This window comes from Candida oxycetoniae (assembly GCF_023343755.2).
Source record: "Candida oxycetoniae strain CBS 10844 chromosome Unknown scaffold40, whole genome shotgun sequence".
In the NCBI taxonomy this organism is placed as follows: Eukaryota; Fungi; Ascomycota; class Pichiomycetes; order Serinales; family Debaryomycetaceae; genus Lodderomyces; species Lodderomyces oxycetoniae.
Window position 1 is genome coordinate 87,294 of NW_026055415.1, and position 13,095 is coordinate 100,388.

The following is a 13,095-nucleotide window of genomic DNA, read 5'->3' on the forward strand; positions in this document are numbered from 1 at the left end:
TAGTTTAGGGAGAAGAAAGTTTATTTCATTTGAAATTCACTACATGACACTATGACACTATGACACTATCGAGGAGAGCGAGATAGTGTCATTCCCTATGGTGTAATGCTCCATAGTGTAATGCTCCATAGTGTAATGCTCCATAGTGTAATGCTCCATAGTGTAATGCTCCATAAGCAATGCTCCATAGTATGGTGCACTACAATATGGTGCTTCATAATGTCATTCTCTATATTTCATTCTCATACTACTCCCAACATGAAAACTTTTCCTTTTGTGATACAAGCTTAACCTTCCTGTTTAGTCATTCATTTTACAGGATATGACTAAATAGGAATGATACAAATGCAAGGGAGATAGTTAGTGATGGTTATAATAATAAAGACATAATAACGGAGTTACAATGGTATACTTTAAAATGGGATTTGCATACTTGCTCTATTTTTGGGGTAGAATTGAGGGGCAGGGAATTGGAAGTACGCCAGGCTGAAATGGTGAAATATTGGAGAGTTGTGGGGGTCAAGCACGGCATGAACTCGCTCAGGGACCGGCATCAAAGACACAGAGTCCTAAGATTCCGACACAGAGTCCTAAGATTCCGACACAGAGTCCTAAGATTACAAGACACAGAGTCCCAAGATTACAAGGCACAGAGTCCCAAGATCTCTTTCGAGCTTGCCTTTCCTTCCCAACATTTATCGAGCACATCTCAAATGTATCCAAAAATTGCCATTTTTGGTTAATTACTATTGTTCCTGCGGCTAAAAAAATGAATGGTACTTGTGCAGTAAATTATACAAGTGGTGGATTGCCTATTTAGTCTAAATGATAAATTGCAACCTTATACTACAATCAACCATTCATCAACATACCCTTTATCAGCAATACAGTGTCAATGAGGACATACGGGTCAGGGTCAGGGGTAAAGAAGCCAAACAAATTAAGGTATAACCTTTTGAGTCGTTTTTTTTTTTTTTGTCTCGTCAGTTTCAAGAATTGAGAAAAAGGACAAACTCGTCGTTTTACCCCGCCCCCACCAACACTCAACTGTTCAAATGGTATAGTGCCCTCATTGTTTACCACTTAGTTGTCTCATTTATGCCCAACTGCCTCAAATACTGACAATCAAAAAAATCTTTTTTTTTTTTCTCTTTAGCTATTATGGCTTTCATTAAATTAGGTTGCCCCTCATATTACCCATTCAGGTAAATTGGAAAACTGTAAATCAGTACTCCCTATTGTCTTCAATGCACATAAATTTCCTAATTAGTCAACTTTCTTGCACTGGGTAATTAAGGTTAGCGTTTAATGCATCTAGGGGTAAAACACACAGATCACTGGGAGCGTTCTTGGCCAAACTATTCAAAAATCACACAAACCGTACCCCTCGCCGGGCCCTTTACTGTATGAAACTCTCATCTGCACAAGGGGGCGGGGGGGGGGGGGATGAGAGAGATGAGAGAGATGGGAGAGAAGGAGCAGGGAAACAAGGGAACGACAAAGAGTCAAACTTTAGCTTTGTGTTTATTGTTTCAATCAACAATAAAGAACATAGAATATATATATAGCAGGAGAGATGCCATGAGAAATAACAAAAAGTGCAAACTCCTCTGATATCAAGTATTCAAATATGAGTTCAAACGTGTATGTTGATACAGCCGAGGAAGCCATCCCACATTAATCTTTTACTAACTCTCTCTCTCTTGCTTAGTGTACTCCCCCCTGCAAACGGTAAGAAATTGTGGAGAGTGAAGAGAACAAACTCAGGATCGTGCAAGAGCTCATCTGCATCGTCCTCATCTCTCACATCCGCCGAGTGTTTAAACAGTTCATTGAAGATTGCTGCTGCTGCTGCTGCTGCTGCTGCTGCTGCCAACTTTACTGTCAAAAGACCTCCATTAAGAAGACCCAAAAACAAACCTGGAAAACCAAAGGATTATGTGTTTGTTGACTTGTCTCCTGTAAAGTCGCAAGACTGTGTGGAAACAGTAAAGGCCTCGCCTGTTGTACAGCAGGTCCCTTCGCCTACCCTTTCCACTGGAGATTGCACATCTGTTGAAGAGTCGCTATTTGACTTGCCTGGTAGTCATGATGGTGGTGAGTTGGGTCTAGGGATAATGAATTTGGGGTTTGATTGGAGTCAAACACAACCGATCCTGCAAGAAACCGTTGATGTTACCGAGAGCTACTTGTCGCAACAGCTATACGGGTACCAGCAAGCAATGTTGCAGCAACATCTTCAAATCCAGCAATTGCAACAGCAGTTGTTGCAGCAGCAACAACAACAGCAACAACAGCACCACCACCACCAGCAACAAGATCCCCCCAACCAGCAGCAGGATCCCCCCCACTTCACACCAAAGTTGAGAAAAAGAAAACAAGCTGCGGGTCAGCTTCAGTTTAAAACATACCAACCAAAACATAACAGGTCCATCTCCGACGGCTCTATCAGGAAGCCTCTGCACACTAAGCGCGCTTCAGTACACGAAATACCAACACCCTCCTCCATTTCCTCATCGCAGTATATCCCCATGGAATACTCGGACTCTACCTCCTCCGACGTCAGTCTAGACGACTTTATGATGCTAAACGAACAAATTGCAATGAACCTACCCCAAGAGCAACAATTGCACCCACTAACCCCTGCATCGTCGTACTCCTCAGACGTGGAGCTTTTCCCGCTGCAAAACTTTGAGTTTGAGGAGTTCCTCTCTAGTGTGCTGCACCCAGAACATTACCCTGCACCACCACTAAACTTTGCTCCAACATGGACATGATTTTGATACCCTATTTATTCTCACATATATATACCCTTTTATTAATAGATACAAATATAAATACTAGTAATTTATTAGCTTTCTTTAGAGATGTGCACTTAGGTGGAGCGACTTGCCCTTTCTCTTGGGGATTGGCTTTGCAGTGATGATAGTGGCGTTATTCTCGATATAATGCTGTTCCCACTCATTTGCAAGCTGCTGCTGCTGCTGCTGCTGCTCTTTCTCCTCCTCCTCCTCCTTCTCTACATACTCCACCACGTCCCTATCCACATGTATATACGGAATATAATCATTTTGTACAGTTGGCTCGATATAGTTATCCTGGTCCTCAGTGAGCATGCACTGTTTTCTTGCGTCCACCGTGAAACTCGTTACTTTGCACACACTATCCGTGTCAACAGGCCGATCCGTCCATCGTGTTTCCAATCTCTGGTACATGAGCTCCAACTCGGGAACCTCGGCAATCTTCCTGCTGACATTGTGCCACCACTCAGTGGTCAATCCACACTCCAGCGGCCATGCCATCTCCGGGTCATACGTGTCTCGTGCAGAGTACGCAAACTCCCAGTTGGGCTCGGCGCCATCGTTGCGAAACGATTTGTCTAGAGGCGTATAGTATGTGAACGAGTTGACTATACTGAAGCTCTTCAGGTCAACTGCATAGTACCTCCACGAGGGGTTTACACCGGAAAATGGACTCACCAGCGGTCCTATCAATGCATGGTTGATAGCATTCTCCAACTCCTTTTTGTCAGTGCCGTCGCTTCCATACTGGATGACAAAGGTATCGACTTGGATATAGCCAAAGAATATGGCAGCAATCACTCTTGGAGAGAACCGCTCTATAATGTTGGTGAATATCTTGGTAGGTAAAGGGATCGATTGGTAGCTCGGCGGAAGATGCGCTATTATCCAGACTCTTTGATGGTTTCTTTCCGAGTCAAGCAACTCGTTGATAAGAAACTTCCAAACTCCATACGAGTCCACATTGAGCACGTTCCAAAACGCATACAAATTCTTTACATTCCACACATTACTATTAAGGGAAATGATTTTGAGTTTGCCCTCCATGGCGAGTAGTGAGAACCCCGTTTGGGTGTACCTGATTTGCTTGGCCGTATCGTGGTCCACCCACCCTAGTTCCAGCCACAAGTCGGCAATCAAGTCGAATTGCCACTGGTAAGTATTGGAGTTTTCGCTAAGATTCTTTTGCGGAAGCTGGTTCATAGGGAAAATGTCACGTGTGCCAAACGTTGGAATCACGTCAACCGTGTCCAAGTAATGTTTCATGATCCGGTAACTCGTCTCTTGAGACTTGATGTTTTTTTCTTTGCTCATAAAGCATCTGTCCAGATGGTCAACGGTACCGCCGGTGAAGAGGGCAAATTGGAACGAGAGGTGGTTTTGATGCAAGTCTCTTATACACTGCATGGTATTGTTCAACAAGAGAACTGGCGTGTCGCATGTGTACTCGCCAAACTGTCGTGCAGGCGACCATGTAGGCTTGCGCACTTTGGATATATCCAAGTATTTCCCCTTTTCAAAATGGTTCTTGCTGTAGCTGCTGTCGTAGTACCCAGAGTTGGCGTTTTCATTGACATGCGGCGCAGTCGCCTTCTGGTTGCGGCACTGTGGCGAGCAGCACAAGCTCTGTGTACAATTGGCTTCCGAAAACACTGTATAGTCTAGCTGCAAGTTGATATCGCTTATGTGTAGCACGTGAAACACCTCGCCGCTTCCATCTGGCGGCTGGTAGTTTCTTGGCTTTGGTGGCCACATGTTGCTCATATCGATCATTGGAGTCTCGGGCAAAACATGGCACGAGCTATCGTGATAGTAGCAGAAATAGTCGCCGTCCAACCCGGAAGGGTTCATCAAACTAGCCACTTTGGCAAAGTCGTTTCCTGTGGTGGAATAGTCCTCGCTCGGGTACCCATAGTTCATATGACATTGGATCTCATCATACTCGGCTTCAATGCACCAAATGGAGAATACTTGAGGAATCAAGTCGGGCCGCGTTAATCCTAAGAACTTGGCTAGTTGGAGCCGCGCCTTGCATGTCAAGCATTCGTTTAAATCGGTCGCTGCATCGATATTGTGTAGGTCCTGTACAGCGCGCTTGACAATCTCCTCGTCGCTGAGCGACGTTTCCAGGAAATAATGTATCGGATACGCCTCGTGAGCTAGCACGAGATGCAAGAAAAGCAGAAGCTGGTACACAATCAGACACAACATTTTGAGGAGGTCTCTATATTTTGCAACAGATATACACTAAAAAATATTTACCCTTCTTTTTTATTTTCTTTTTTCCCTACTCCAACATCTCCTCAATATTTGCAAACTTGTTGGCAAGATGCTCGTTTCCGGAAAGAGCAAACTCGCCTTTGAAGATCGAGATGATCTGCCTCCCATAATCTGCTTGCTTGACTAAGAACTCCTCCTTGGCACGCTCCATCTTTTCCACGTGAAGCTCCAAGATCCGGTTCACTTTCGCCTTGACAAACTCCGTATCCCTCTTCATTGTGACCTGGACCTCATGTGCATGCACCAATATCGACTCTAACAACTCAAACGCCTTGTGGAAATCCCCAGACACACTTTGCACCTCCTCCTTACACCTACCGAGCTGGTCGTGCAACAACGTCAGCAACTCCTCTAACCGTTGAGTGGTGGACGACGAGTATGTGTCGAGAAGCTCCATTGAGTTGCTGAGGGATATCGCCGGCGACGACTTGATGCGAGGTCCTCCACCTCCCTTCATAAGATTACTGCTCTCTAGTTTCAACTGCTTGATCTTATCGCTGAGCTCATGTAGATCAAGTAGTGCACGTTCAAGCTCTTCTGGCGAACTCATCAATGTGATGTGCTGAAAGGTGTAGTACTCATCTGCGTCGATCTCAGCCAAAGTGTTTGGAATCGCATGCAAAGTGTCTATTCCACTTTCCAACTGCTGGTTACGCACAGACTCCCCCTTGCGTATTGCCGCAACTAGTTGTCGTTGCAACGTACGCACAGTGGGGACTATGAAGTTGGTGTTATTCTGCTCCTTCAATTTCATATCGTAGTACTTGTTCTGGATAAGCTCCCATTTCCTAGTCTGGCTCTGCGATCTATTGCCCACATACTTGAATGGCTTCACCTCCACAATCAAGTATAAGATCAACTTGACATCTTCAGGTGAGAGTTTCATTCGGTGTGGGTTTTTCATGTTGGTCATATGCACGTGGTGCCATGCCGATGGTCCAAACTCCGACCGTTCTCGTACCTGTTCCTGTTCTTGGTCCCGGTGTTGTCTCTTGCTTGCGGCTACTGCTGCCGATGCCGTGGCTGCCGCGGCGGTCGCTGCTGCGGACTCTGCGGCTAACCCTTGATAGTCAATTGTGTGGTCGGTGGTTGTTGTATGGTGAGACTCTGTTAATGATGCGTGTAGTTCTGCATCGCGTGGCCGCTTCTGTGATTTCTGATTGTACTGCTCCTTTTTTTTACGATGGTGACTCATAAATGGAAACTCTGTGTCGTGACGAAGTGTATGTTGTTGTTTTCGACTTGAAAAAAGAAAAAAAAAAAAAAAAAAGGAAAAAGGGAAAAAAAGGGAAGAAAAAAGGGGGAGGTTATTCATTTTTAAAGCTACCAGTTACATGTTAATATTTATCCTCTCTGCAAAGGAGCTTGTTATACTCCTAATATCATCCTCTATACTCTCTCCAATGTACCTACCTTCATATTTCTCGTCGAGCTTATGCAACTTGCTGTAGAAGTTGGCACTGATGGTGTTTGCACTGGTATAATTGGTGGTGCTTAATGGCGGCCAGAGAGACTCCTTGAGCCCTGGCGCATGCGGTATGGCAAGAGGTGTCTCTCTTTCCTTTGCTGCTGCTGTTTTTGCTGCCTTTCTCTCATAATTATTCAACTGCACCATCGACATCTGCAAGTTATCCAATGGACCATCTACTAAACACCCCTTTTCTCTGAAATGGATGAGCAAGTGGTTCCACAACTTGTTGCGACAAAGGGCGCGTGGGTTGCCCAATACAAGCAACCCATACTTTGCTCTTGTCAATGCAACATTCAATCTTCGTGGATCACTTAAAAACCCAATACTTTGGGAATCGTTGGCACGCACACAACTAAGAATAATGAAATCCTTTTCGCGTCCTTGGAACGCGTCAACACTAGTGATTTCAACTTCAAGGTACTCATCCCTCTTGTCCAATAGTGTAGAGTTGATAGACATAAACTGAACAAGGTATGCACGCTGGCCCTCATAGGGTGTGATAACACCAATCTGTTCAGGCTTGATCCCGTCTTTGAATAGTCTAGTGATGATCCTCTCTACGTTCATAGCCTCGACTCGGTTCAAGTAAGAGTTACCACTACCACTCAACTCCTCGCGTCCATAGTTTGCCCAGAACATCATTGGTGTTTCGGGTACAGGCCACGGAAACATTGCCCCTGAAACCACCCTATCGTCGCTGGTGACTCCGTTTTGCAAAGACCCTTCATAGAACATGTTACTTGGAAACTCAGACAAACACGGGTGCATCCGGTACTGCACTTCCAATCTAATAGGCACGTGACCGAGAAACACCAAGCGTTCGAAAAGCGATTGTTTCAATCCAGCATCGGCGGCTTTTCTATCGAGAATAACTGGGCCCAACTGTTGGTGGTCCCCCACGAGAATCACCTGTTTGGCTCCTTTGACTATAGGAATCAAGACTTCTGGCTCCGAGGCTTGTGTGCTCTCGTCAATCAACACAGTTCGAAACTTGAGCTGCGCCAACCGTTTGTCGGCGGCACCAACACATGTACAGCACACAACATCGGCTTTGCTCAATATCCTCAGCTCACATACTCTCAAGAGCTTGATGTAAGCTTGCGAGTCGTCACTGGAAAGCTCGCCAACTTCTCTTTTCAACTTGATGAGCTTTTTCAATTCACCTTTGGCTGAATTGTCTACCATATTGTGTAGTGCCAAGTGACTAACTGAGCTTTCAACGTCCTCGCGTGATTTCGCAGTAAGCCGCACCACCTTCAACCCAGTCATGTTCAATTTCTCAGCCAAGTGGTCAACTGCAACGTTTGATGGTGCACAAACCAATATTTTCTCTCTGTTCAATTGTGACAAGTGGAAGATGATGGTTGCAGACGTCACGGTTTTGCCTGTACCAGGCGGACCCTGGATGAGCGAGAGCGGTCTTTGCAAAACAGACCTCACGGCATTTGTTTGCGACACATTCAACTCGGTTAGTTTTGGATGTGAAAAGTGCTTTGGCATCTTGATGTCAAGCTCGACTGGCGCAACATTGTGTCCAAGAAGCTTGTGGTAGATGTAGGATGACACAGACTCCTCGTTTGTGGCAAAGTCCTTCATTGCTTGTTGCATACGGTCATAGGATGTGCCCTTCCATACAAACTCCGCGGTGAAGTCGGTGGTGAGAGTTGTAGGAGGCGCTTGCTTACTAGGATTGAGCTCTAATGTAAACTCTTCTTGATGCGAGTTGGGCAAGCGCAAGATAAACCCACGTCCTTCCCAGGGCTCCATCGCACTGCCGCTGTACCTAAGAATGATCTCGTCCCCAACAGCAACCTTCAAGTCTGTTGTCTCGTATGTCGATAATGCAAACGACGCCAAGTGGCGGTTGTTCAAGCCTAGTGCCCACTTGACTTGGATGTGCTCGAGTGCTTGTGACTCTTTTAAGTTCTTGTCATAGTCGGCTTCGGCCTTGACTAGAGGCCCAAATGATCTTTGGTATTGGAATCCATCATTATACCTCATCAAGATTGGCAATATCTCCTCCTCATTGGTGATGTTGTTGTCGACAACATCATTGATGGTTGCTGCACGATTGAGCCTCCATTGAGCCTCCAACTTGGTAATCTGTTGAGGAGTCACTTGTCGAGCCTTGATTAGTGCCTCTTGATCTGGCGGCGGCGCTAGCCATGGAAGAAACTGCCGGTCTTCAATGAGCGCCTGCCAGTGACTTGTATCCCAGTTGATATCCTTGGACCGCGCGCAGGGTAACCGACATAGAATCACCACCACAGACTCCTGCTTTGCCGAGACAAACCCCAACATAAACACATTCTTGTTGCCGCAGTTGTAACACTCGAGCGTGGTGTCTCCAAGATCAGACTCTTCGTGCAAGCTCACTTGGTTGTGGCGTGACATCACCAAGTGTGTAACAATATGCGAAGAGGAACTACCGTAGGAGCCATTGTTGGAGGAGGAGGTGCTATTGGAGACGGTGTTGGTCTTGTCGTTGCAGAACCATTTGTGGCACGTGTTGCACTTGATGATGGTATTGGGCGCGTCTACACCGCAATAAGCACATGCATGGCCTTTATCATCACTCATCTCTGATGATAAAAGAGGAGGAACAAGAAGTTTTTTAATTGTTTTTCAATTTTTTTTTTTTTCTTTTTTTGCTTCATTTTGGTATAAAGAGTTGTACCATGGATGACCTCCCGGACATGTGTCCGATATGTAAAACGGACAAGTACCTCTCGCCGTCCATGACATTTCTCATCAACCCCGAGTGCTACCACAAGATATGCGAGTCATGTGTTGATAGGATATTTTCACTTGGTCCTGCACCATGTCCGTATCCGAAATGTGGCAAGATCCTTCGAAAAAACAAGTTCAAGCAGCAAGTGTTTGGCGACTTGAAGATTGAAAAGGAGATCGATGTGAGGAGGAAAGTGGGCGGTATTTATAACAAGACACAGGAGGACTTTGCTACCCTCGAAGAGTATAACCAGTACCTTGAACTTGTTGAAGAGATTGTTTTCAAATTGAGTAATGGCATCGAGGTGGAGAAAACGGAGCAGGATCTAGCTCAATATGAACAAGAGCACAAGATAGAAATACTCGAAAAGAATATGCGCGAGTCGCAGAGAACGGCCAACTTGACCAAGTATCAAGATGCAATGGAAAGATTGAAACAGGAAAAGCTAAAGATCCAACGAAAAATGGAGATGGAGGACCTTGAGTTTAAGAAGTTGCAGCAGCAGGAGCTTTTGGATAGAATGTCGAATAGTGACATGAGCTCAGCAGAGTTGATCCAGCATCACCAGATGCAATTGAATAAACGCAACTCGCTAAGAAAGAAACAGTTGCAGCAGATTACAAACAAGTTGGACCAACAGTTTATCCCAAAGCAAAGCGAACCCAATAATAGTATACCATTCACGCCATTTGAAGGAGATCGTGCATCGCCAATGTACAACACAGAGGAGTACCACGACCCATATATCTTTGAGCTATCGTCCAAGAAGGAGTATTTGGCCGCAGGATGGAGACTCGAGTTGGTATTCCAAAGAGCATTAGACGAGGCATTCTGTGGTATAGGCTGTCACGTGGAAGCCGAAAAAAAGTTGGTAACGGTTTAAAAATCTATAAATTTGATCTCTGGGTGATAGTATATGGGACACGCAAAGTAGCTCCTTTTCACATCGTCCCAGACAGCTGTATCTGTATGCACCTCTTTTGGCACATTCACCTCTGTGATATCGCACTTGAGCCCATACTGCTCAAGATCAATAGCGATCAACTTGTTGTACACATGGTACACCACTTGTCGATCCGCACCAAGCCCGTTGAAGAAGGAGCACACGCCTTTTGGTTTCAATAATGCTACAACATAGTCAAACAAGTCAAGCATATCGCTATAGTGTTCAGAAAACGTGTCGTAGTAGATCCCGTCAAGCACAACGTTATCGTTGAGAAGCTTGCTGAGATTATCCTGCCACCTTCCTGGCATCACCACCACATTCGGCTTATCGAACCATCCGTCCAGTTGCATCTTGGCCAACACATCGGGGTGCGCTTCACAGATGTAGTGTTTCGTTGGGTTTTTCGCCTGAATCATATGGTCTATGATCCCCATACCAAACCCAATGTTCAACACAGAAACATCTTTATCCTGTTGTGCACCTAGAAAGATGGAGTCTGCACCCAATTGCATAATCTCTCTTTCCCAGTCCATCATCACAGCATCCCTAGAATCCTTGGTCACCAAAGCATTCTCTACATACTCAAGCTTGGTGTCAAGGTATGCTTGCTGGTTCAGTGCAGGGTCGACGTCCTCTGCAGAAGTAAAGCCGTCTGCAAGGCCAAACTCGGCCATTTTCCTTAAAAGCAATTCTGCTCTCACACCAGCATCTACGATTCTATCATAGATGGACGGAAACACTCTAGCCAAATCACGCCGGATCAATATGCACCCTGGCGTTTCGTTATTGGCATCCGTCAAGCTCCACCCTGCTCCATGTTCAAATAGTATATCGACCATCTCTTCAACAACCGCGAGTTCACTTTTGTCCAAGTCGGGAGGAATGGCATTGCAGAGCAAATGAAGGGGCGTGGTTGTTGCTGCTAGTGCTCGGCTTGTGGCCTCTTCTACGGTGTACGTCGCAGGGACGCCGCTGTTCATCAATTGGGTCAACCTATCCAAGTATGTGTAAGTGATAGGTCTATCTCTGAGATTACAGAGTTCATGCAAGTCTGTCATTGTTGATATGTGCTTTGAAGTGAAGAAAAAAAAAAAGAAAAAAAAAAAAAAGAAAAGAAAAGGAAAGGGAGGTGTAGAAGGGGAGCAGTACACCAGAGCAGTGGGAGCAGAGCAGTACACCAATACAGTACCAATACAGTACCAATACAGTACCAATACAGTACCAATACCGCAGCCATACCGCAGCCATAGCGCACCAAGCAGTACCAGGACGGAGTTTAAAGCTATAGGACCTAGGTGCAGGAAGTGCGTACTCGAATATTGATTTCAGGAATCGTATGATTTCTTGAAAATTAGTTGGCTTTTGTGTTTGGAACACTACCCATATATCGCCAGCCAGTTGTGAGTGTGTGATAAAGTTGATCGAGTTGTGGTTTCAAGATTGGATCACACAGAGAGGGGCATGTAACGGTTGGTCATAATGGGGTGATGAAAAAGAAATGGAAAGAAAGAAAAGGTATGGCCAATATGGCCAGTGAGTCCAATGTGCTTTCTGTTTTCTGTTTGTTTTTTTCAAGGGGTATGCATTTTGCAGCAGAGACTATAAACTACCCCGAAAATGACCTATAAGAAAATCTCCAGTTCCAAACCAGGTTTACAGATCTTTGCAGACTTCAACTAAGAACGAACGGTTGGGGAAAAAGAAACCAAATCATTGGCAAGTGTACTTGTGGCTATAAGTAGGTCGAGTCCGTACGTCTCTCTCTTTTTCGTTTTTTTTTTTTTGTTTTCAATCTGAAGGCCACCCCTAGAAGTGATGTCTTTTAGATTACTGGAGTACAATACGTTTATCCCAGCAGAGGATATGCAGAGTGAGCCCTTATGTCTTCTTGGCCAAGGAGACGCCAGTTCGGCGAGAAGGGTGCCTACTGAGTCATCTTCGTTCCCTGTTGATATAGACTTTGGGTTGAGTGAGTATATGAGTAATGGGCGTGGGCGGGGCACGCCTGAGGGTGGTACTGAGTACTTGGATGCAGAGTATGTGAATTACGAGCAAGAACTAGCGGGACAGATGGCACAGCAAATGACAGGGCAGGTGCAAGGGCAGGTGCAAGGGCAGGTGCATCCGATGCCCCAGCAGATTCCAATCCCTTGTAGAGACACAGCCCTTTCGACTGTGCCGGTATTAGGGTCACCCTTATCCATGGAGACGCCTTATCCGCAAGTTTTCCAAGATAGTTCCTCGCCGCTGACGCCCAGCAGTACGTCAAAGGACAGGCAGAGACCCTCTTTATACACAAGGTCGACGCTGTCTCTACCGACAAGCGGAGTTTCTGCACGACCCGGAAGACCGCGTGTTAAATCTGCACATAATGTTATAGAGCAGCGGTACAGGAACAAGATCAACGACAAGTTCAATGCGCTACAAGAATCCGTTCCCACGTTGAAAGTGTTGTCGATGAAGAAGCACGAGGAGAGAATGAGGCTGGAGGATGATAGTGACGAAGAGGACGAGGAGTTGAGCTCAGCAATAGATATAGACTTGGAAGGGCTTGAGCCGGCGCGGAAACTAAACAAAGGAACGATCCTTGCAAAGTCAATTGAGTATATAAAATTTCTTGAGTCGAAGAACGATAGAATGAAGCAGGACCAGCAGGACTTGCTACGCCGGGCGAAACTGATGGGAATACCCTTAAATAGCTTGCAATAAAAAAAGGTTTGTTTTTATGGGATGTTACTAATGTAGTGTTTGTGATACGATGAAGAATTTTTTTTTTTTTTCTTTCTCTCGTAAACGACGGAGTCAGACCATAAGAGATTATATAAACGGTGAGCAAAACCCTGAGAAATAGAAGAGTTAGTCCTTG

General features: G+C 45.4%; 7 protein-coding genes across 7 annotated transcripts; 4 read left to right on the forward strand and 3 right to left on the reverse strand. All coding sequences in view use genetic code 12, as the record gives it.

Annotated features, from left to right (window-relative positions):
• Positions 1-179: 179 nt before the first annotated feature.
• KGF56_002320 (uncharacterized protein) lies at positions 180-743 on the forward strand (the record flags this gene model as incomplete). Its single annotated transcript, XM_049323536.1, has 2 exons — positions 180-189; positions 361-743. The coding sequence occupies 2 exons, from the start codon at positions 180-182 to the stop codon at positions 741-743; spliced, it is 393 nt and encodes a 130-aa protein (XP_049180649.1).
• An 887-nt stretch (positions 744-1,630) lies between these two features.
• Positions 1,631-2,777, forward strand: AGA1 (Aga1p; the record flags this gene model as incomplete). Its single annotated transcript, XM_049323537.1, has 2 exons — positions 1,631-1,644; positions 1,712-2,777. The coding sequence occupies 2 exons, from the start codon at positions 1,631-1,633 to the stop codon at positions 2,775-2,777; spliced, it is 1,080 nt and encodes a 359-aa protein (XP_049180650.1).
• An 84-nt stretch (positions 2,778-2,861) lies between these two features.
• On the reverse strand, positions 2,862-5,012 carry KGF56_002322 (uncharacterized protein; the record flags this gene model as incomplete). Its single annotated transcript, XM_049323538.1, has 1 exon — positions 2,862-5,012. The coding sequence occupies one exon, from the start codon at positions 5,010-5,012 to the stop codon at positions 2,862-2,864; it is 2,151 nt and encodes a 716-aa protein (XP_049180651.1).
• A 76-nt stretch (positions 5,013-5,088) lies between these two features.
• On the reverse strand, positions 5,089-9,049 carry KGF56_002323 (NAM7; the record flags this gene model as incomplete). Its single annotated transcript, XM_049323539.1, has 3 exons — positions 5,089-6,209; positions 6,495-8,679; positions 9,047-9,049. The coding sequence occupies 3 exons, from the start codon at positions 9,047-9,049 to the stop codon at positions 5,089-5,091; spliced, it is 3,309 nt and encodes a 1,102-aa protein (XP_049180652.1).
• A 181-nt stretch (positions 9,050-9,230) lies between these two features.
• Positions 9,231-10,166, forward strand: TFB3 (TFIIH/NER complex subunit; the record flags this gene model as incomplete). Its single annotated transcript, XM_049323541.1, has 1 exon — positions 9,231-10,166. The coding sequence occupies one exon, from the start codon at positions 9,231-9,233 to the stop codon at positions 10,164-10,166; it is 936 nt and encodes a 311-aa protein (XP_049180653.1).
• A 4-nt stretch (positions 10,167-10,170) lies between these two features.
• Positions 10,171-11,287, reverse strand: RMT2 (protein-arginine N5-methyltransferase; the record flags this gene model as incomplete). The annotated part of the gene is made up of 2 exons (XM_049323542.1): positions 10,171-10,183; positions 10,305-11,287. The coding sequence occupies 2 exons, from the start codon at positions 11,285-11,287 to the stop codon at positions 10,171-10,173; spliced, it is 996 nt and encodes a 331-aa protein (XP_049180654.1).
• A 757-nt stretch (positions 11,288-12,044) lies between these two features.
• On the forward strand, positions 12,045-12,938 carry HMS1 (Hms1p; the record flags this gene model as incomplete). The annotated part of the gene is made up of 1 exon (XM_049323543.1): positions 12,045-12,938. The coding sequence occupies one exon, from the start codon at positions 12,045-12,047 to the stop codon at positions 12,936-12,938; it is 894 nt and encodes a 297-aa protein (XP_049180655.1).
• Between the last annotated feature and the right edge of the window lie 157 nt (positions 12,939-13,095).